The sequence below is a fragment of the Barbus barbus genome (genome assembly GCF_936440315.1).
Source record: "Barbus barbus genome assembly, chromosome: 6".
Taxonomy (NCBI): Eukaryota; Metazoa; Chordata; class Actinopteri; order Cypriniformes; family Cyprinidae; genus Barbus; species Barbus barbus.
Window position 1 is genome coordinate 10,961,913 of NC_136734.1, and position 23,820 is coordinate 10,985,732.

General features: G+C 34.8%; 1 protein-coding gene across 2 annotated transcripts in view; it reads left to right on the top strand.

Moving 5' to 3' along the window:
- Positions 1-22,774, top strand: part of kntc1 (kinetochore associated 1) — a 103,266-nt gene extending 80,492 nt beyond the window's left edge. For both annotated transcript variants that reach the window (XM_079418748.1, XM_079418747.1), the window contains exons 46-60: positions 1,379-1,589; positions 2,230-2,342; positions 8,336-8,391; positions 8,536-8,614; positions 9,897-10,021; positions 10,149-10,284; positions 12,047-12,142; positions 12,474-12,530; positions 14,366-14,420; positions 14,522-14,585; positions 16,923-17,052; positions 17,371-17,460; positions 17,563-17,717; positions 21,416-21,518; positions 22,229-22,774. In XM_079418748.1, the coding sequence (XP_079274874.1) occupies positions 1,379-1,589; positions 2,230-2,342; positions 8,336-8,391; positions 8,536-8,614; positions 9,897-10,021; positions 10,149-10,284; positions 12,047-12,142; positions 12,474-12,530; positions 14,366-14,420; positions 14,522-14,585; positions 16,923-17,052; positions 17,371-17,460; positions 17,563-17,717; positions 21,416-21,518; positions 22,229-22,279 (1,521 nt within the window). In that variant the 3' untranslated portion in view covers positions 22,280-22,774. The remainder of the gene's footprint in view (positions 1-1,378; positions 1,590-2,229; positions 2,343-8,335; positions 8,392-8,535; positions 8,615-9,896; positions 10,022-10,148; positions 10,285-12,046; positions 12,143-12,473; positions 12,531-14,365; positions 14,421-14,521; positions 14,586-16,922; positions 17,053-17,370; positions 17,461-17,562; positions 17,718-21,415; positions 21,519-22,228) is intronic.
- The last annotated feature ends 1,046 nt before the right edge of the window (positions 22,775-23,820 follow it).

Consider the following 23,820-nt stretch of genomic DNA (forward strand, 5'->3'; position numbering starts at 1 on the left):
GAAGGAATAGATCACTGAGAAATGAAAATTTGCTGTAAATGTACTCTGTAAAAGGCCATCTGAGTTTGTTTCTTCTTTGGAACAGTTTTTGGAGAAATTAAGCATTACACCACTTGCTTACCAGTGGATCCTCTGCAGTGAATGGGTGCCATCAGAATGAGAGTCCAAACAAAAAAAACATCACAGTAATCCACAAGTAATTGGGATGTTTTTATTAGCCGTTTGGACGCTCATTCTGACAGCACCCAGAAATATTCTAAACATTACTGCATAAGTGCGTATAGAAAACTCTCAATGGAACATTGAGGGTTTAGTTCAAAAATGAAAATTGTAATCATCTGCTCACCCTCAAGTAGTTCTAACCAATAAGACTTTTTTTCTTAATACAAATGAAGGAATTTTAAGATGCTATCATCATTTTTTTGTCATTCCATTGAAAGTCTAGGTACTCAACATTTAAAGTTTCAAAAAGTACATTTGGACATTGTAAAAGTAATCCATATGAATGAAGCGGTTTAAGTCTTATGAAGAGACACAATCACTTTTTATGATGATTTAATTTGGGGTTTTATTCACATGAACAATGATCAACACACATACATATAACATGTTAAATATGGTAAATACAAGCTCAAAATTGCTTGCTGGATGTTAATTTTGTGAATTTCATGTGTGAATGTGTCTTTCACTATATGCAATTATGTGTAATTATATGTAAATATGTTTATGGCAAAATTCGTAATACTAGTCAGAGTAGTAGTGTTATCAACTCGATCCTGCTGAAGATTGTTTAATGTTGTTGTTATAATTTAACATGGGTAAAATGTTTATCATTTGATGGAGAAACGTATTTTTCTCATATAATATATAATTTTCAAATATAATGAAAAACACTGCTAATGAGAAGACTAGCCACTGTATTGCTGCAGGTTAGGAAAATATGTATTTAACATTCATAACATAGCATTTAACATTTCACAAAATTCAAGATAATGCTATAAATATTTTGTTTTAATCAACTCATAGCCCTAAAATAGTATGTGTAAATGTGCGTTATGTAGGTGCACTAAACATTGTTGCAGCATACTGTTTCTTTCTTCTGGGGAACTGTTTAGTCCATGGCCTAGTTGAAATTCACACAAAGCATGAAGTTTGTTTTTATTTTGTTTTCTGCTTACAGAGATAGCGTAAACAAGGGAATGAATGACAGCATTTCCCAGTTCCTACCTGACAGCTTAATATATAAATCAATATTTTATATTGGCATACTGGCAGTGATTTCAGGAACAAGTCTGACCTATGACCGTTTTGTTATTATGACCTTGCAGTGGCAGTAATGGGTATTTTGGTTGACTGTACTGTTTGGACCTTTTACTAGGAAAATTTACAGACTCGAGGTGAAGCACTCATCTCTAAACTGCAGCTACAGTATCAGCGCTCGGCCACAGAGAATGCTCTTATTTCATCTCAGCTCAGCTCTCCAGAGCTCCTCAAACTCACAGGACTTCCCGGTCGCCTCATTGTAGCTCTCTTTGAGCATAGCTCTGTGCTGGACCGTATGAAAAACCCTGCTGGCCTGACTTACCCTGGTAAGGACAAGTAGTATGGCATATACTGTATTTGTGGTATAAGAATAGCTGTATTTGCATATATTTGTTTTCTTCTTAATGTTGGTCTTATTATTGTCTTACATGTCAAAATCCTAGCCTAAACTAATTACTAAATTATTTTTAAAAACGTTTTTTTTTTGTTTTGTTTTTTTAGAAGTTGAAAAAAAAAGTTCATCAAAGAATCTTGAAAAAAAAAAAATGATTGAGCCATTTTTGAGAGACTAAAAGTCTCTAAAGACTGTTTTTTTTTTTGTGAAGTATAGGTTATTAATGGTAGAGTATTTACCTGTTAGAATAATGAATATTTTTAGAGCTGTAGGGATGGATTTTGTGAGAGAAATATCCTTTTTATTTGTTGTTTGTTTGGTTTTATGTTTCTTATTTTTTCCCCCACGAGATGCATGCAGTTTTTATTTATTTATTTATTTTACTGCTAGAACGTTAGTGTAGCTTTAAAATAGAAAGCAGTTGTTTTAAATTGTAATAGTATTTCATAATATTAGTATTACTGAGACATATTTCAAAAACATAAAATAATAACTTTTGAACAGTAGTGTGTGTGCATGTGTGTAGAGACATTTATATTTGCACTCAGCCCCCTTTTTCTGTAATTGGACAGACATTCACAGCGTGGCCAAAGATATTGCCTCCATCAATGGTGTCGATCTTTTAAAGATTCGGAACATTCTTCTGGAGAAGTGGTTGTGCCAAACAGGGCAGTCAAATGGCAAGGTATGTAAAATATCACATACACACTACAAAGTCTTTTGGGGAACAAACACATTTAATTGCTACAGTAGATCTCCTTAATTGTTGTCCCTTGTTTACAAAGTAGAATAAGGCTCAAACTGGTTCACACTATGAATACCATATCATGCCAAGAGTTTTACCAGTTTGGTATTAGATTGTTTTAATACTTTGATATGAGATCTTTTTTGTGTATGCTCACCAAGCTGTTGCTTTTACTGTCTCACACTACTTATTGTCACTGCATTAATGAATTTTTATTTTATTGATACATGTCTGATGATTTTTAATGAAAATTTTTATCACATTCATTTTTATGGAGTGAAATTCAGTTGTGTAATGCAGTTGTCACCAGCTGCAGCTCATCTGACTTGACAAGTCGGATATATAAATTGTAGGACAGTGGTAGTTATGCTTATTTTTTGAACAAATAAATTTATAATTTGCCTGTAAATAGTTTTTGTTAACTAACCCAGTTACTTTGTTAATTGTAAGAGTTTTATTTTCCTTCCTTGAATTTTTCCACAACTCGTAACATTCTGAATCTATAATCAAACACAGTAGGCTAAATACTACATTAATGTGATCATTCAGTAACACTTTACTTTAAAGTGGAAGTGAAGCAGTTAGTCAAGTTTTTATTATTAAGTAAAGCGATTTCCACATGAATTAAAAAAATATATAACAAACATGATTAATGAAACCATTTTAAAGAAAAAAGGATGTTTTGTAATAGCTTTTAGAGCAAGGGTGCCGCCATCTTGCAGTACCACCGTGTGTGACATCACAGGGTTGGTTCGCTGTTTTTGAACACACGCTTGTTTAAATGGAGGAAGACGAACTTGAAAGGACTGTTGAGCCCATAATGAGTGCAACTGCTCATGCATTTGAGCCAATACGGCGAGGGGGCCGAGCATTACTGACGTTACGAGTGGAAGAAGCTGTGAATCTGCTTTGGTTTTCGGGTGAAGAGCGGGTCGCAAACAAATCACGTTTACGTGGATACTCATCAAAACAGCTATTAACATAATATACTGTGCATTTGCTTAAACCAGCGTTTCTCAAACTGTGGGGCGCGCCCCACTGGTGGGGAATAGAGATGTGACAGGTGGGGCGCGCCAAACGGGAGGAAATTTTCCTTTTTATGCCTTATATGGTAACGTGAGATCAAATCTTCCGGAATCTGGAGCAAGACCACGCACTAGACTAGAGAGTGACTGCGCGGTGTGTGTGTGTTCAACGCGTCATTTCAGTTTCATTTTTGTATTCATGGTTACAAATGAAATGTTTAACCTTTTGAGCGGTATCCGGTTTGGTCCCATATATGGTATTTTTATTTCTGTGCTCCTGAGAGTACGGTCCCAGATATGGGATTTAGAATGTTCAGTGACGTGACATAACTGCCAGATTCAAATTGTGCTTTCGCGCGCTGGTTGGTGCTGAACCAGAGAGGGACGCGCTCAGCGCTGTCATATATCACAACTATGCATTGTTTTCAACCTAATAATGTTTATTTTAGGTTTCAGACATTTAAACACACATAAGCACTAGTAAAACAATACATTTGGAGTTTGTAAAATACACACTGATGTCTGTGGAAGCAGCAATAACAATCTATTCAAATATAATTTGACGACGTGTGTTATTCACATCAGACAAACATAGTGGAAGTAACTATAAAGTTTACTCAATTCTTCTCGGAGTTCACCTTTCTTGCATGTACTTCGGGAGAAACTGATGACAGACAGGACTTCTGAACTGAGTCGCAAAGAAACAAGGTGGCGCCCATCTCACGTTATAGATCAACATTATTTATAAAGGTTTTTAAACGACCAAACACACTCTTACACATTTTTGAGAATCGGAATATCAGATAGTTGATGACATGGTAAGCAACTTTGTGAATATTTTGAAATAAAAAAGGAAATTAAGGCGATCTGATCATACAGTGTTATTGTGGCTGCGGTGTGTCACGTGACAAATATGACGCGTCGCCATGGAAACATTAAGCGGGAATGTTATAAAATAAGTCACCTTGAAAAAAAACAATTGCAGCCACTAATGCAGGGATAACCTGCCGAATGGATTTCTCTTCTTTTCTTTTTACAGATTGCAAAGTGGCACTTTTATATCTTTTCTATTTTTGAAAGTAGTAAAAATTTTGACAGCTGCACTTTTATTTTCTCTATTTTTTTAATTTCATGCAAGTTATGATGACACAGCTGCACTTTTATTTTCTTTATTTTTGAACGTTCTGTTATTTTATGTATATAGTTTGTATTTTAGATACAACTTGTTACTCCGATACTACTTGTTAGTTCAATAAATTGGAACATGTTAAGCTTGTTGCGCATTTCATTAGCATTGTGTTGGGGCGATGGGGGCAGGTGGGGCTTTAAAATTCCCCCTTGTCTAAAGTGGGGAATGACCAAAAAAGTTTGAGAACCACTGGCTTAAACAGACAAGAAAGCGGACTCAGTTTGGTAATCGCGCAAACATTTTGTGTGTGTGCGCTTGTGTTCAGAAAAACAATCTGTCACAGCGCGCGAGTACCACATTGAAATATCTTTCGTGCTGACTCGCAATCTAAATGGCATAAAACAGTTTGATTAAACTGACAAGACTTAAAATACGCGAGAATGATAAAGCAGCACTAGCCCGATCATTCAGAGAGGTGATTAGTTAAAGCACTGCATTCTCCTAGCAGCAGGTACATTCACAGATTTTACATACAAATACTGGTGATCGAGCCAGTGTATGGCAAATGTCTGAAAGGTCTGACATAACAAGGTGCCACATGAACAATTGTAACAGGGTTGACGAGACGTGAGACGTGCGGATCCATTTGCGAAACTTTATTATAAAACATGGTCATATTCAGGCAGGGTCAGTACACAGCAAACAGGTATGGCAAGGGCAAAACACAAGAGCAATCCGTAGAGCAAGCGTGGGTCGACGATCAGCAAACAACATCCAACAAGGGCTAGGCAAAGAGATAAATCCAGAAACACGGGCAGGAATCAAACACGGGAAATCTAACAAGGAAAATAGAGAACAGAGAACACTTTGTATGCAGCAGGGCTAACAATACTCGGCAGCGAGCAAGAGCAAGTCCCAGGCTTAAATAGTGTGTGTTTGGGTGATGGTGATTGCGAGATGGTTCTCAGGTGTGGGCGTGATCAGTGTGAACAGCTGTGAGTGATTAGTGAGTGCAATGGATGGTGGGAAATGGAGTCCAATGTGCTGTGTAGTGTGAAAGTCCATATGGTGAGCGGGTGACCTCTGGTGGTGAGTAAACGGAAGTGCATGGCCAGGATTCGTAACAACAATACTGTCTGAAGCATTGTTTGTTTACATCACGTTGCGCCTCATGCTATGAAAACGATGTTTGGGATATAACTTAATGACCAAAACTTTGTGAAATAGGCCTAGATAATGTGATATAGATATTTATGTTGACTATTCATCCAAATTATGGTGAAAACCAAAATATTGCTGTTAAAATAACATTTATGTGTTCAAAAAATAAAGAAATGCCTATATTACTTAACTGGCCAAAGGAGCGAACCAAGCACGTGACCTCACACTCTGCAAGATGATGGCACCCTTGCTCTAAAAGCTATAACAAAACATCCTTTTTTTCTTTAAAATGGTTTGTTTAATAGTGTTTGTTATATATATTTTTAATTAAAGTGGAAATCACTTTACTAAATAATGCAAACTTGACTGGCTGCTTCACTTCCACTTTAAGGACCAATTCTCACTATTAACTAGTTGCTTTCTAGCATGCTGGCACATATTAATGCCTTATTCTGCATGACCGTATTTTTGATCCCTTAATCCTACCCCATACCTAAGCTTAAGAACAACCTTACTAACTTTTAATAAGCATCTAATCAGAGTAATTTATTGCGGGAAAACATTTAGTTAATAGTGAGTATGTGTTCCCTAATCTAAACTGTTACCGAGCATTCGAAGATAACATTTTAATACTCCGAGATGTAGAGCCTACCAATCAACATTAGAGCACAACCATCAGGCTGAATAATGCAAGGACACAGACCCAGGGCTCAACGCTTAGGATTTTCTCTACTGGCCGGGCCAGTGGTTCAAATTATTACTTATAATTTGTATTCTAATTATTACTTTCCACAAAAAAATAAATAAATAAAATAGTTGGTGTTATCATTGTTTTGATCTATGTTATCTTGTATTTTAATACGTAGGCTTATTATACACACCAAAATGTTGGATACCAATTAAATTTGACAATTCTTGATTTCAATTTCAATACCACAGCAAAAACCACTAGCCTAACAAATATAAAGTTCAAACATTAAAGACAAGTGAACAGCTAGTAAATAAGAACAAATGAACAAATTGCGAGTGGTAGCACAATTAAATATATAGAACAAATATAGAAATTAAATTTTGCTTAGGTTTTTATGCTTATGTTTTTATGTTTGTTCAGTTACGGAAATTGAATAATCTCTTAGAAGTTGCTCAGTGTAGCACCTTGATTTTTCATAGCTATTTGGAATTTGAGGCAACCCCTGCATTTGAATCATGAATCAATAAAAAAAAAAAAACTTGCAATGTAGCGCTGTGCGTATTAACACTTATTTAAATGCATTATACGGAGGCAAATGAGGAGACAACGCCATGTAAACTTTTCTGAAAACAGCCAGTTCCCTTCAGAAACACATTCATATAAAAATTAATATTTAGAATTCCTATATTTCGCGCACCATGAACAGTGATCTTGTTCTGCCTGCTATGGTTTTTTCTTCTCTTTGCATCCGTCTTCAGCATTTCTGGCCTTTGTTAATGGCCATTTACAGACTAATAGAGTGGTGGAATAATGACGTCACTTTGTAGGCAAAACCCTGGAAGCGAGTTAGCATTTTAGCACTTCCAGTTCCATCGTCCCAGAGTCAATGGGTTTTTTGAATGGGAGTTTGATTAAATCCCCTAAAATAAGGTCTGTGGTTCACAGAAGCTCAAGATACACACCAGGTACACCCCACTCGAGATTTTTTTTAAACTGTTATGTTTCTTTAAAATGATGGTTTCTAACAAGTTGCTAAATGGGACTACAGGCGCTGTCGGCGACATTAAATGTCATCACGCCAAACAGTTTTTCAATTTACAGTATTTTTAAACGTAGTATAATTCATAGTAATTGTAGACCAATTAATAGTTTCCCACATTTGATATTGTTGTTCGACAAATTTTTTTTTTTTTTTTTTGCTTTGTCCTGAAATGCAACACAAGTCTTTTAGGTTACTTTTAGATCTTACTTTAGGTTTGTACCATAAAGTAAACTCATATGATTATTCCATGTAAACACCACATTTACCGGCTTAGTCACGGTAAAAGTGAAACTTTAATGATGCATAGTGCTTAAAGCCACGTTAAAATTAAATGATTACGGCCACATGAAGCTGTTAGAAACCATATAGATTGAGGATTTACTAGAAGCAAGGATAAAATAACATTTTGTTTACCCACCCTAGCAAAATGATAGCTGAAATGTGGTACTTTGTTCACTAAAATACAACCCGAATTCCGGAAATGTTGGGACATTTTTTTAAATGAAAACTAAAAGACTTTCAAATCACATGAGCCAATATTTTATTCACAATAGAACATAGAGAACATAACAAATGTTTAAACTGATCAATTTTGCACTTATCCACTAAATGAGCTTATTTCAAATTTGACTGGCTCAAAAAAGTTGGCATGGGGGCAACAAAGGGTTAAAAAAGTAAGACATTTTGAAAAAGATTCAGCTGGGAGAACATCTAGCAAGTTAATTGACATATATATTTACTTTTTTTGTGTGGAACAAAAAAAAACTATTGTTTTAAAGCTATTATGACTGTAGCTTGACCATCCAAAACCCCAGCTTGATTATATATGTTGTGTTATTTAACAAGACTTTCATACCTCCAAAATTCATACCTCCTTTTCCGTAGGACATAAATCATCAGGACCATGTGACTGATATAAATGATGACCCTGATCTCATGAGGTACTAATACAAAATTGTATAAAAGTATTTTATAATTATACCATATAATATAATGTAACATTACCAGTACCTGTAACGTTATAGACATCCTGTTGAAGTATTTCTTTCCCTCTTTCTTTTCATGTTTTTCTTTATGTACTGCAGAGTTGTTTACTTACTGCAAATGCACCCTATGGATATAAGTGCTCGACTGCTCAGTCCCATCCTGACAGCACAGACATGGGTAAGTAGAACTTTCTTTATATAAATCCTTTTTTTTTTTTTTTTTACTAATCTGTGTAAAAATAACATTGTGATGCTGCCATCTTTCTGAAGTAATTTTTAACCCCCTGTAATTTGGCTTTGAATCTCAGGTGAAAAATGCCATTTTGACCCCCTCTTCAAAATAGTGGATTGCCCAGTAAATATTCATCCATGAAATTTTATATTTTGACTTTCATCACTTTACGTGTTTATCTTTCTTCAGAAAACATATTAGCAAAATCAAAAATTTGAGCCAGGGACCTCTGGTTGAGTTGATATGGAATGACATGATCCAAAGGGAAAATTATATTTTTCACATTTTCTTACAGTTAAGTCATACATGTGTTAATTCACTAATGTAATCAATAAATTAGTAATAATACAAATGTTTATTAGCTGTGTGAAATTCAGTGTGAAGTGGCCCCAAAACCCTGTATAGACCAGACACAAGCAGTACGTCATGTCAGAAGTAAACAACCCATTGTAATTGATGCTACGCGTTGCACCAAGCTGACATTAGACAGATTCCTTATTCTGTTTCTGGTGTACTTGCATTGAATATGACAACAGGACAAATAGATGAGAAACGTCTGATCATTGAGGTGTTTTTTTGTTTTTTTTAATACTGACTCATCCAGTGTAAACAGTCTTAAGCTGACATGTCTGGTATAGACAGGGTGTAATGTTTTTAGTGGTACATCTACAAATATCAGTCAGAGAAAAGGACATGTGAAGTTGTGAACATATATAATTTGACAGCAGTCTGCTCGTAACCTTAAAGAGAACACACGCATGAAATGTCCCAACTCAAGGAGGCAGATATGCCTTCCAAATGCAGTTTAAAGGGTCTTTTGACTCTTCAGGATTCTAGTAATCCAGGGTCCATGTGGATCCTTAAATACTTAAAGTATTTTAAATTCAGTTTGAACAGATTTAAGGTAATCCGTCTTAAATGGTCAGTATCAAAACAAAAGTCATAATTGTCATTTTAAGAGGCCATGAATTGGGGTAAGGGGGGGAAAAAAAGAATCCCAATATAGCTTATGGGATGTAATTACAGGATGTCATTTCTGTAATTTCTAAACTAAACTGTAATTACTAAAACTGAAACTCAAGTATATCAAATGAAAAAGTAAAAATAAATATAAAGAAATAAAACGATGTAGCCATAAAATAAAAATCTGAATCCAAAATTAAACTGTAATACAAAGTTTAAAAAAAAAATGCTGAGCCCTGCATTTCACATTTGTTCATCTGTTCAGCCCCTGGGAGGATCAGGCCTTCGTTTGACCTTTCAACACCGCAGTCGTGCTCTGCTCTGTCTCACTCACTTAGCAGATCCTGCAACCCTGGAGGCACTTTCCAACCAACCTAGTAGCAAAATCAAGTGAGCTGCATCAACAATATTCTATTAATTAATTAATTAAATTTTTTTCTTGTATTCAGAATAGAACTGTCCTAGTGTTGATGCAAACACATTTTTTCCATTTTGACATTTACAAATTTTTTGACAGATATTATTTGAAGTGCTACATGTACCTTGCCCAGATGGAGGCCCTGAACATTCCCTATACCTTGGAAATGTTCATCAGCAGCCCTAAGGAAGGCATGATCAAGGGTTTATGGAAGAACCACAGCAATGAACCTCAGGTAGATATTGCAAATAGGATTGAAACTAGGGATGCACAATATTTCTAAATAAAATGGATAGCACAGTGTGCCTTAGTAATTACAAATTTGCCTAGGTTGCGATTTAAATAAATATGCTTTATTCAAAATGAAGTGTTAATCAGACAAGAAAAATCTTTAACTGGGCTTGACTAAATAACTTCTGTAGCTTAAACAAGGGTTAATCTGTATATATTTTATATGGTGAAGACTATGCAGTGTTGTTTGACTTTTTTTTTTTTATTATTATTGAGCGTAAGAGGTTGCATTAACCTTATTTCTGCTAATCTCTAAATTTTTTATGACACATCTGATGGTTACTAGAAAGGTTACTTGCATTGGTTTTGATGCAGAATGAGACTCCGAAAAGTAGGGGAAGTCTGAGTTCAGCTTAGCGTGCTGGCGTTGTCCCTTGGGAGTCTTCCGGGAGGAGTTCATATATTCTGCGGGAAATTCAAACTGAGTTAATTTGTGAGTAAAGTGCCAGAAAAGGTCCGAAGGCTGTGTCTGAAAGATAAAACTCCCTGAAGAAGAAGAAGAGTGAGGATCCAGAAGAACAGAAGATGACCCGACTTCGAGAGTTTGGGGGTCTTTTAATAGCTTCCTAATCACACCCATCTTTGGGTGGTATGGCCAATACATGGCGTGAATTTTGAGCGGGAGAAACTTTCTTTGTCTTCATTTATGCATTTTTATTGCTGGTCTGGAGAGTCGGTGTAGTTTTACTCCAAAGTTTAGTAAAAATAGTATGATGCATTTCACGATCACATATTGTACATCATTGATTGAGGAATAAAGAGCAGATAATTTTGATGCCAAGAAAGAAATATCTAGAAGATATTAAAGCAGAGATACATTCATACACCTGAATATAATTTTGCCATAAGTAAAACATATTAAGGTTCTGCAATATATAAATATATTGTGGAAACTTAAATTCCTGTAGAGCTGCTTTGCAACGATTTGTATCGTAAAAAGCGCTATACAAATAAACTTGAAATGAATTGAATATAAGCATTTAGAGTTGAACTAATACAAATAAAGAGTTGTAACTAGGCTAATATAATAGGGGAACATACATACGACACATGCATATTCCAGATACATTTGTAATCGATGAATTATGGTCTAAATAAAGAAAATGTCTTTATTTATGTGCATTGTGTGTGAGCATGGGGGTAGTTCGCTGGCCACCAGGCATTTGGAGCCTGGTACTGAGTGTGACTGGCTTCTCATTGGAATGTGTTTGAAGTCCGATGGAGTGACCAGAGAGTTGATCTATGTTGGCAATTTAGCACCCATATAAATGTAGAATATGGGGCCATGTCAGTAATTTATATGCAAATGTCAAAAGGAAAAAAGGTCTCGAAGACATAAAGCCCAAAAGATCATAAATGATCCTAAGCAGACGCTACACAAGTGTTAGGCTTGTGTGAACAGTTCTTAAGACTGTGCAGTGCTTGAACATTCAAAGATAAAATATATAATTTTCTGTTTAATATTCAGTTTTGAATGAACGGGGAAACTGTAATGAAGCCATTCATAACTTGACCTTTTTATTTTAAGTATTAAAACTCTGGTACTTATAAAATAATGCTCTGTTTGAGTGTCACAAGTTGTTTCACAATTTATAAACAAGTTGTTTGATGTCTTATTTCCCTCTTGATCCAGATTCTCACAATGCCACTGACGCATTATTTTCACATATTTATCAGTAAGGCATATCGTTGCTATTTCTTTCCAGGCTGTCAGACTAGTTGCAGAGCTTTGTTTGGAATATGAGGTTTATGACTTGCAGCTATGGAACAGTGTCTTGCAAAAGCTCATGTCGTTCAATATGGTAAGTCACATCTACCATTACTATCCTTAAAAAGCTTTTGTAGTTATTTTGTGTACTTGTTTATGGACACTATATAGTGAATGTGAATTATGGAAAACCATAACTTTTTGATGCTGAGAAAAGCTGGAAATCTACTATAAAACTATAAATTCTGTATTTATGTAGATTAGTAGTCATACTTTTTATTGCATTTGAACAAGTATGAAGCTAGCTATAGGTTAAGACATTTCTCATGTGATGTTTGTTTAGGTGTTTGTTTAGACTGTACATTGCCCCCTCCTTGTGTTCATTGCCGTTTTAAATTTCAGAAACGTTTCCTTTTCTTCTATAGACAAGCTATTTGCAGAAGGTTCTTGAAGCCCTCATAGCAGTGCCCCATCTTTTAGAGGTGATCATTTTTCATGTTTTTATTTAGATATGGGGTGTCAGACTCATTTCTGGGAAAGACTGAACTAAAATATTACTTCTTGTGGGCCATATATCTATCTATTCATCTATCTATCCGTCCGTCCATCCAAAGTCAGAGTTGGAAACGTCTTGAAATAAATTATATTTCCAAAAAATGTGTATGTATGCAAATTGTGTAATATCCAAAGTACACATTTGTAGTAATTGTGCCGTTCATTCTCATATTGTATTTTCAGAAAGTTTTGGAATATCTGTCCTTTCCCCAAATTTGTCACTACCGAAACACAATAATAAAAATAATTTAATTAAAATGGTTATATTGACCTATTCAAATTTTGCTTACATCTACATTGTAAATTATTTTTTTACTATTTTATTAAAATTTTTCAGTGGTAAATCAGTAACGATTACATTTGAAACAATATTTCAATTGTAATTTATGAGATTTGTTGTATTTTGAATAAATTTTTTGCAAAAAGTTGATCATACTAATTTCAGAGTTAAGGATTCATTAGTTTGAATATACATTGAACAAAAAACTATCATAACATCTTAGTTGATAATTCAGTATACATTTATTTTTGACAAAACATCCCATGTTTCGGTAGTGACTGCACATTTTCAGTAGTGACAGTAATGCTTTGGTTGTGACCATATCACATTACAGAATTTTAACTTGCATACTAAAACATACTAAAAAATTAAATCCATAACTATACTAAAATGTTGTTTATTTCCCCCAAATATGAGGATTATGTGTTCTCTTTTGTCACTACCGAAACGATGATGACATGTTTTGGTCATGACCGTTTCAGAACTCCACCAAATGTTTCGGTAGTGACAATTTTAGATATTTTTGAACCTTGCTCAAAGATGCTAATCAGCACATGGTTCAAAATAATGAGATTTTCCCCCATTTTCAATTATTTTAGTTAAATGAAAGGTTAGATTTTTGTGAATTTTTTTAATAAAAGATAAAAAGGATTAACAATGTAGATTAATTTCACAATTTGATCATATTTACCAAGGGTGCCAACAATTCTGACCACGTCTGTGTGTGTGTGTGTGTGTGTATATATATATATATATATATATATATATATATATATATACTTTACTTTTACTTTACTTTTGTCATTATTTATATATATATATATATATATATATATATATATATATATATATATATACATACATACATACATACACATATATATATATATATATATATATATATATATATATATGTATGTATGTATATATAATCTCCCGGGGGAAGTGCCGCCATACATAGTGTATATATGAGAGAGAATTTTCATTTTCCCTTAAGAATCAAAAGCTTCAGTGAAGTCTAATAACATCAAAGCAACATGATTTCCAAAATCAGCCCCATGAGATAATTTGTAACCTTAAGAAGAACTTTCAGTACAGTATACAGCTCTAAACCCAATTGAAGACTGTCAAAGGTATTGTTTTTTGTTCAAAGAAAAAGTGGCTGGCTGTGGGCAATCTGTTTAAGATACAAGTAGGAATTTAGAAATGAGCTGAAAATGTATCCTTTTACTTCTCAATTATCACTGTTTATGTAAAAATTGTACTAACGTTATATAAGTGCACCTAAGGAAACAAACACGAAAAAAAAAAGGCAATTGAATTAAATTCATTTTTTATCATTTAAATCATTGCTGGATTGGGCTCCTCCATGTGTATTGTCTTTAAAACCTCTAATTTAGGTCAAATAAAAATACACTTCTGCAAGGATTTTTAATTTATTCTATAATTATTATAATTTTTTTTTTCCATCCATCCCTGCAGGGGCAAAGTCTTTCCAGGATATGGCGGAGTGTAATTCAAGCCCCTTTCTTGACAGGTAAAAATAGGCATACTTATTTTATTTTTATTTTTTTCTGTGATGTTGCATGTAATGTTTTATTTAAATGCTTTTAAATGTTTGTGTTTGATCATTCACAGCCTCTCTTCCTCTCAGCCCTCGACAACATGATGTAATGTACAAGACATTTGTGCTGCTTCTAAAGTAAGTTTCCAATCCAAGCAACTGTTTAATAAATCATAATCATGTAAACAGTACCAAGCAAAATGGTTATTAATTATGATTTTTATATAATTGTGGCCTAATAATATTACATATACAGGTCCTTCTCAAAAAATTAGCATATTGTGATAAAGTTCATTATTTTCTGTAATGTACTGATAAACATTAGACTTTCATATATTTTAGATTCATTACACACAACTGAAGTAGTTCAAGCCTTTTATTGTTTTAATATTGATGATTTTGGCATACAGCTCATGAAAACCCAAAATTCCTATCTCAAAAAATTAGCATATCATGAAAAGGTTCTCTAAACGAGCTATTAACCTAATCATCTGAATCAACTAATTAACTCTAAACACCTGCAAAAGATTCCTGAGGCTTTTAAAAACTCCCAGCCTGGTTCATTACTCAAAACCGCAATCATGGGTAAGACTGCCGACCTGACTGCTGTCCAGAAGGCCATCATTGACACCCTCAAGCAAGAGGGTAAGACACAGAAAAGAAATTTCTGAACGAATAGGCTGTTCCCAGAGTGCTGTATCAAGGCACCTCAGTGGGAAGTCTGTGGGAAGGAAAAAGTGTGGCAGAAAACGCAGCACAACGAGAAGAGGTGACCGGACCCTGAGGAAGATTGTGGAGAAGGACCGATTCCAGACCTTGGGGGACCTGCGGAAGCAGTGGACTGAGTCTGGAGTAGAAACATCCAGAGCCACCGTGTACAGGCGTGTGCAGGAAATGGGCTACAGGTGCCGCATTCCCCAGGTCAAGCCACTTTTGAACCAGAAACAGCAGCAGAAGCACCTGACCTGGGCTACAGAGAAGCAGCACTGGACTGTTGCTCAGTGGTCCAAAGTACTTTTTTCGGATGAAAGCAAATTTTGCATGTCATTCGGAAATCAAGGTGCCAGAGTCTGGAGGAAGACTGGGGAGAGGGAAATGCCAAAATGCCTGAAGTCCAGTGTCAAGTACCCACAGTCAGTGATGGTCTGGGGTGCCATGTCAGCTGCTGGTGTTGGTCCACTGTGTTTTATCAAGGGCAGGGTCAATGCAGCTAGCTATCAGGAGATTTTGGAGCACTTCATGCTTCCATCTGCTGAAAAGCTTTATGGAGATGAAGATTTCATTTTTCAGCACGACCTGGCACCTGCTCACAGTGCCAAAACCACTGATAAATGGTTTACTGACCATGGTATTACTGTGCTCAATTGGCCTGCCAACTCTCCTGACCTGAACCCCATAGAGAATCTGTGGGATATTGTGAAGAGAAAGTTGAGAGACGCAAGACCCAACACTCTGGATGAGCTTAAGGCCGCTATCGAAGCATCCTGGGCCTCCATAACACCTCAGCAGTGCCACAGGCTGATTGCCTCCATGCCACGCCGCATTGAAGCAGTCATTTCTGCAAAAGGATTCCCGACCAAGTATTGAGTGCATAACTGAACATAATTATTTGAAGGTTGACTTTTTTTGTATTAAAAACACTTTTCTTTTATTGGTCGGATGAAATATGCAAATTTTTTGAGATAGGAATTTTGGGTTTTCATGAGCTGTATGCCAAAATCATCAATATTAAAACAATAAAAGGCTTGAACTATTTCAGTTGTGTTGTAATGAATCTAAAATATATGAAAGTCTAATGTTTATCAGTACATTACAGAAAATAATGAACTTTATCACAATATGCTAATTTTTTGAGAAGGACCTGTATTAATGCTACTCTCCCTTAATACACCCAATTCAAATCAAAAAGAGCTTCATGAATGAGCTTAGAAAAAACAAAAAAAAATAGGTAATTTGTGTAATTCGTATTGATCTGATGAGTTTTTTCAAATCGAGGGAGTGCCATACCTGTCTATAATGAGAATCTGCTCCACAAGTGTCACTCAGCATATGGTACACTTGAGTGTTTAGAGATTATAGAGGGATTACGTTCAGAACTGGGATAAGTACCTAACAATTTAGTGTTGTGTCAGCAAAATAATTAAGCAAAAATTATTATTTTTTCTAATTTCTAGTTTGAATGGAACATTAGGGTACACCACAGGTTAATGTTGTCTATTAAAGGGTTATGAGAGGTCTAGGACCCCAGTTTATGATGAACTTGCATCCCAGTTTATTAATTTCATAAATCATACATAAAAATGTAATTAATTACAGACATATTTAAATATTGATAATAGTGTTAATACCCTAAATGTGTGGAAAGTTTGTAAAATGCTTGATTTTAACCTTTATGGGGGGGTTTTTGTGTGTTTGTTTGTTTTTTTAGATTTGAAATGTGCTTGAATTTTTCTGTTTACTACTTCTTTTTTTAAGATGTCCATTTTTATTTACTTTGGATCTGGTTGCCATTGCCAAGCGGTTTTCTCAGTTCAGCCTGCAGGCTTTCTCTTTGGGAACACTCTTGCTCATACCTTGTGCCAAAAAGAAGGAACCACAGATTCAAGTAGGTTCACATTCACTATAGATGTGGTAAGATGACACTATAGTCTGGTTAAGCTCTAAACACATTTATTCACTGGCTATGCTCTTATTAATACTCGATTTTCCATCTTATTTTAAAGCTTAAATAAAATCCAGTTATCAGTTTTTTTTTTTGTTTGTTTTTTATATAGTGATTTGTGTAAGTAATTTTGTACTTTTCGAAGTCAATATTTATCATAACCTACAAATTGAGTGTATTCATTCAATTCTATTGATGATCTGCATACTTTTTCATTTTTTAGTTTGCACTAAACAACGTTTTGTATGTCTTATACATTAGAACTTCCTGTTATCCTGTAACCCTACACTAATTCTGGATCAGGTAGAGGAAAGCATGACTACTGGAGAGTTAGCCGGCATTCCTTCACAGGTCTATTGTTTTGTTAAAACAAATCTATTCTCAGTACTTGTTTATTTGTATGTTTTGTTTGACTGATTTCAAATTTCTTACCTTTTTATTTTTTTTTTGTAGATTAGAGACACCGTGTTTACCTTCCTTTGTCGAAATGGCAAGTCCCAGATATTGATGAAAACCAAACACTTCACTTATTTGAAGAGGCACTTGATGTCAAAGGGTCACTCTGAAACCGTGCAGGAGCTGCTGAACTGCCTTGTGGGGCAAAATGGGTTAGTTGATCCTAGATGAAATTTAATTTATATATATAATGTACAATCAGTGTTTGGGAAGTATCGCGATGAACTGCAATTGTACAGTAATATTAATATTTTAAAGGTTCCTCATTTTGTTTTGGATGTCTCCTACAATGGACTACTTGCACAACTACTTCCGCGTTCTACTTATTATAGCTCAGGAGTTTCCGGTCAGCATTTAGCACACCTACATACAGATCATTTCTCACGAGAATGCAGATTATTTCTACGTTTTAGGCCTGGCAATTTATTTTTTTTTACAATTAATCAAATTCTCTGCATAAACATAAATTATCTTCAACCTGCTGAAATTTTATAAAAATATTTCCCATCCAAATGTGCATTCTGAATAATAAATATATTTCCCCACTAATCTGCCAAGGTCCAGCACTTATCTTCTCATTAACAGTATTCTTCTCTTACAGATCATATTTCATACCTGTTGAATTTACAGTTTGACTAATAAACACCCTTACGAAAATTAACCATGGCTTTACTATAGTAAAATGTAGTCACCATGTTTTTTTTTGCAAATTACCATTTTTGTACTACAAATACCATGGTTAAACTTTGGTTAGTTCTGCAAAACCTGGGTTAATTTGTGGTTACTATGGTTTAAGTATAATTGTAATGTTTTGGTTTTATTTGTTGTAGTTTTTTTTTTTAGTTTTTTTTATTCCAGTGTAATGGCTGTGAATGAATGTGCAGTAACTGTCTTAAAGAAATGTAATTATGTTAAACATTTAATAAATTTTCAACTGTAACGCGTTGACAGTGCGACTACTTTAAATATTCATATTTTGTCATTACATACAGTTAGGGCTGGACAATAATTCAATATATCACAGTGTATATATATATATATATATATATATATATATATATATATATATATATATATATATATATATATATAGTTTTTTTTTCAATAACGGTGATATGATTTTTAAGTCTCATCTCCCCTTCCCTTTGAAAGCCAGTTGCGCTTGCACCTTGGCAGATTCGCTATTTACATGGCCGAATTTGCAAGAGCATGACTGAACGCTTCTCCAGAGAGGAAGCGGATCTGCTCAAGTGTGCTAATCTTTTACATTGTAATCCTTTCATTTTTAGTATTTGGCATGTTTGTGTGCTGCTGCCCGTCCCTTTGTGTGTAATATGTGTGTTGTACTTTGTTGTTGTATTTTTATGCACCTACAGGCAGGTACACATTACTAACGCACCCTTTAAATAAATATAAAAAAATACTGTTCCTTCGACTTTAGACCAGGTTTTAGTTGGTCAATAGTACAATCGTTTTCAGTTTCCTCAAAATAGCTTTAAACAACGTGCCGCTGGATATGAAAATGATAACTGCGTTGGGCTGAAACTAGTAAAAACCACTTGCGTCACACCTGGCATCACATTGTTCTGGGTGTATGATAGGGCCCTTTGACTTTGTTGAATAAACATAAGCACTGCACGTTTCAAAATCAAAACGTGGCGCGGGTATTTTTATATGACTGTACCTTTGAAGGGAACCGACTGTCTTCAGAAAAGTTTCGACATCATTTTCATTTTATTTATGAGCACTTTTGTTTCAATCTATAAAAATATTCAGCCTATGTTATAGTTTAAAGATATTAATATTAATAAGGTAAGTCTGAGAGTGTATTTGGCTTTTTGTTTATTTGACGTTGATTGCACATCTCTTGTTTGGCAAAATACAAATAAAAGGTGAACATTAATTTATTTGTACCATTTTTATTTCTAAAATATTATGTAGTTTTATAGGAGGAGGTTTCATAGACTTGGCAAGTTCATTTATCAGAGGTTTGTAGCTCTAGCCATCCGTTTTGGGCGTTCTTGGCAGTTTTTCTGAGGCTTTTTAAACTATTGTTCATATCGATATCAGAATTATACCGCATCGACCGTAATTAAGAAATATATTGTGATATAAATTTTGGCCATATCGTGCAGCCTGACATATGAAATGGTTGTGCATGAAAAATGACACAGAATAGTGACTATATACCTTGACAAAGCTGCCTTGCTGAAATGTTGGTTGGTTAATTAAATACAATAGTTTATTTGCAAGTGAGTGTGTGGTTATATATCCTCTCTACACACAGTGACTAACATATTTAATACAGATAAATAAAGTTTTATTCTGATCGTATTCATCAGATCTCACATGCACTGCAGCATTGCAATTACTTGTTTAGAGCAGTGACACCCTATGGGGAAAATCACATATATTTACCAGCCACTGCTTTCTCAGATTGGTTTATGTTGGATTAAAATTTAGTTCTGACGAGTTTGGAAAATTCTGCACACAGTAATCATCAGAATATCTCTTCTCTTGCCTCTGAAAATGTCAAGATTTAGAAATTATCACGCAGACTCCCATTTCGATAAGCGTTAGGTCAACTAGATGATTACAGTACATTAAAAATGTACATAACCAGAAATAACTAAGCTGTATTATTTCAAAATGGAAGTGCGTTATGATGCTCAGTGCAAGTAGTCCATAGGTTTACATGCATCACGAGGGGAAGTCGTGGCCTAATGGTTAGAGAGTCGGACTCGTAATCGAAAGGTTGCGGGTTCGAGTCCCCGGCCGGCAGGGATTGTAGGTGGGGGGAGTGAATGTACAGCGCTCTCTCCACCCTCAATACCACGACTGAGGTGCCCTTGAGCAAGGCACCGAACCCCCAATTGCTCCCCGGGCGCCGCAGCATGGCTGCCCACTGCTCCGGGTGTGTGTTCACAGTGTGTTTGTGTGTGTGTGTGTGTGTGTGTGTGTGTGTGTGCATTTGTTCACTACTCACTGCTGTGTGTGTGCACTTGGATAGGTTAAACGCAGAGCACCAATTTCGAGTATGGGTCACCATACTTGACAATACGTCACGACTTTATCTAACATCAAATAAATCACTTCAGCTTTCTCATAATATGCATTGCAGCATCACCTCTTTTCTCAAATTGTTTGACTGGTTAGTTGCATTAATTGACTGCTGATTTCAAGACAATAATGTGTGACTGACTATTCACATCCTCATTCTTTGGGATCACATATAAAGTAGTTTTGCCTTCACGGCACAGAAAACAGTGTATTCTAGACATTGCAGCAACACGGACCAAAACTCTGCAGGCAGTTCAGAATCGGTTCTTTTTTTGGATGGTAATAAACCCATTTATCATACACTTTGAACTTTGAAACTTTGGAAACCTCTTACATTCAACAACAGCTATATACACACTAAATTAAAGGTAATATTCAAAACAGCATAACAGAGGCACTTTAATACTTCTGTTCTCTTAGGTCAGTTGTGTTTAAACAATTTCAATTCAGTTTCGTGCAATGTTGGTTAAGTATGCAATATAATACAAATAAATACAAAAATAGGTGCATTTTCTGCCCCCATTTTGAATGTCAAAAGCATTCTAATGAGTATCATTACGCAGTGAAAGCATGCACTCTTAAGATGTTTTTGTTTGATTTGTGCAAAGTAAGTGACACTCAATCTCAGCTCACATGCTATTAAACCAGTTACGATACTATGATAGATGATACATATTGCACATCTGTATTTCCATCTAAATGTTTTAAATTAAAATTTTCACTTTCAAGGGCTAAGTTAATTTGTATTTCTAACAAAAGTATCTTTCACTGTGCTTTTTTCTCTGAATAGTGAAGAGGAGGCCGTTTCTTTTGCCCATGAATATCTGAAATACAGAGAACTGAAAGGAGGGCAAATGACACCTCTGAGCAACACTTTCTCTGATCCTGTCAGGGTAATCCATCTTAAATTTTAAAATGATTTTAATTTTTTGAGGGATGCACCAATACTCAGAATGATATCTGCCGATGCTGATAGCTTAGTTTTCTTAAGGAACACAGTCTCTCCTAACTGTTGCTGTAAACTATACAAGGAACCCTCTTATTGGGTACATTACTAAAATATTAGAGGTTAAAATTAACAACAAACTTTGTTTACTTTCAGATGTAATAATCACACCCGAAAAAACTGAAATGTTTGTATAGAACTCAGTTTTCATAAAAAAAGTTCTTCATTAAAGATTACCAAGACAATTTATTCATTTATTTATTTCATTTATTTTTTTTTCCTGTGGATTAACTTGCACAGATTAATTTGTCACCTGAAGACTATCAGTGCTCGCTAACACAGTAAGTAGGGTTAAACAGAACCTGTGTTAACTGCTATATTTATAAGTGAGATTGTGATAATTCGTTATTATAGTTGCAGTCTAACACATTTTTCTGGCCCCTGGTGATTGACAGGATATAATTGGCCCTGATCATTAGCTGTTTTTAAACAATTGGCAGGTGGCCAATAATGCTGATAATTGCTTTTATTGGCCAATGCATGGTGCATCCCTCTCTTTTTTTTTCATTCATTGTTTGTAATTCATGTTTATTGTGATTGTAGATATATACTTATTACTTATGGTTCTCTCTGTGTCTCTTTTTTTTTGTCCTTCAGGAATTTTTGGAAAAGGCCCTGGAACCCAGGGGTACACAAACATTGGCATAATATTTAAATTCCAGTATTTGTTATCTGTGGGTAATAATGTAGTCACTCAGTGCAGGATAGCACTAATTAAATATATGCTTGCGTATTTTGCATTGAATATTGTTACTTAATAGTATTTCAGTCCTCATGTTTTGTGACTATAAACACCATTGAGGCATTGAGGATGTAGACATACCTACTTTACAAATAAAACTATTACTTTTTTTTTTCAATATGTAAATGTTTATGTTCTGTAGCATGGCTATTATACAAAATATATTATACACAAAGACTGTAGTCAATATTTTCATTTTAGATCCTGTTCCAATACTATAAGATGAAAATTATCTGAAAAACAAAAACACAGGTAAAGACATTTTAATCTGATAGTAATTGACATTTCACTGCTTAACGAATAGGCTACATTTTAGAAATATCAATATAAATAATGAATTAACGAGTGCCTACAACGTTGACAATAGTTTGTGGCTCCAGTGAATTCCTGTTCCTCCATGTAAAACAAATAAAAAATAAAATAATAATAATTAATAGCACAATGTCTTCAATCTGTTCTCATATGAGATAATATGAATCAAGCTAAAATCAAAGGATAGGGTCCAAGTAGAGATTCCTGGAGGCACCAAGAGGTTTGGAAGATGATTTACTCCATTCTCCATTTTCAGCCATTTTCTCCTCTATTGATGGCATTTTTCAGAAATGTTGTATTCAAATATTTGGGCTCATAAAGAAACAAATATTCGAATATTAGTTGATTTAGTTGAAAACGTGTGTAAACAAAAAGATTGGCATGGTATATTTTTTTTTCCCCCTTTTGCTCTGCTTGAGCTCGAATTCTTTTGTTCATATAAGGAAAAAAAATAAACCATGCCAATTACAGGACAGAACGTACATACACTCAAGTCGGCCTATGTTTTTCATGTTTATATTGTTTCACATGTTAATGTTGAGAAAAAACAATATCCACATGCTCAGGTGAAAGTTGGTTCCTCAGTCTGACAACAAAAAGAATATGCGACGACAGAGCAAAGTTTCTTACAGTGCTTTGTGTTTTCTGTTCTTAAACCACTCTCCCTCGAGGAAATTAAAAGGAAGCATATGTCTCAAGATCATTTGCCTACCAGATAAGCTCTTTTCTGCTTACTAGTGGTATAGCTGTGCTTACCTGCAACTCGTGAAAGTAGTGATGGACCGCTGTCTTTCCTCAGACGACTGGTGTTTGGATTTCATGTGATTTCTCATTGTGGTGGTGATATTATGATAACTCAGTTTCACTGATTCATTGGATCAAAATTAATTTTGTAAGCTCATTTAGTAAGATCATTTTGATCAAAGTAATTCAAAACTTTGCGAGGTAGACAACGACAATCTGTGGTCAAATAGAATCAACTTGTTAACATGCTCCACAGCGCCACCCAGCGCATTTAGTTATAACTGACTTTTAGTTTGTGTGTTTAGGATTTATCATGGATTTCCTGCATTTACGTCCAGCAAAGCAACACAATGTAAAGTTTAAACAGTGTTTTTATTTTTTTATATAATAA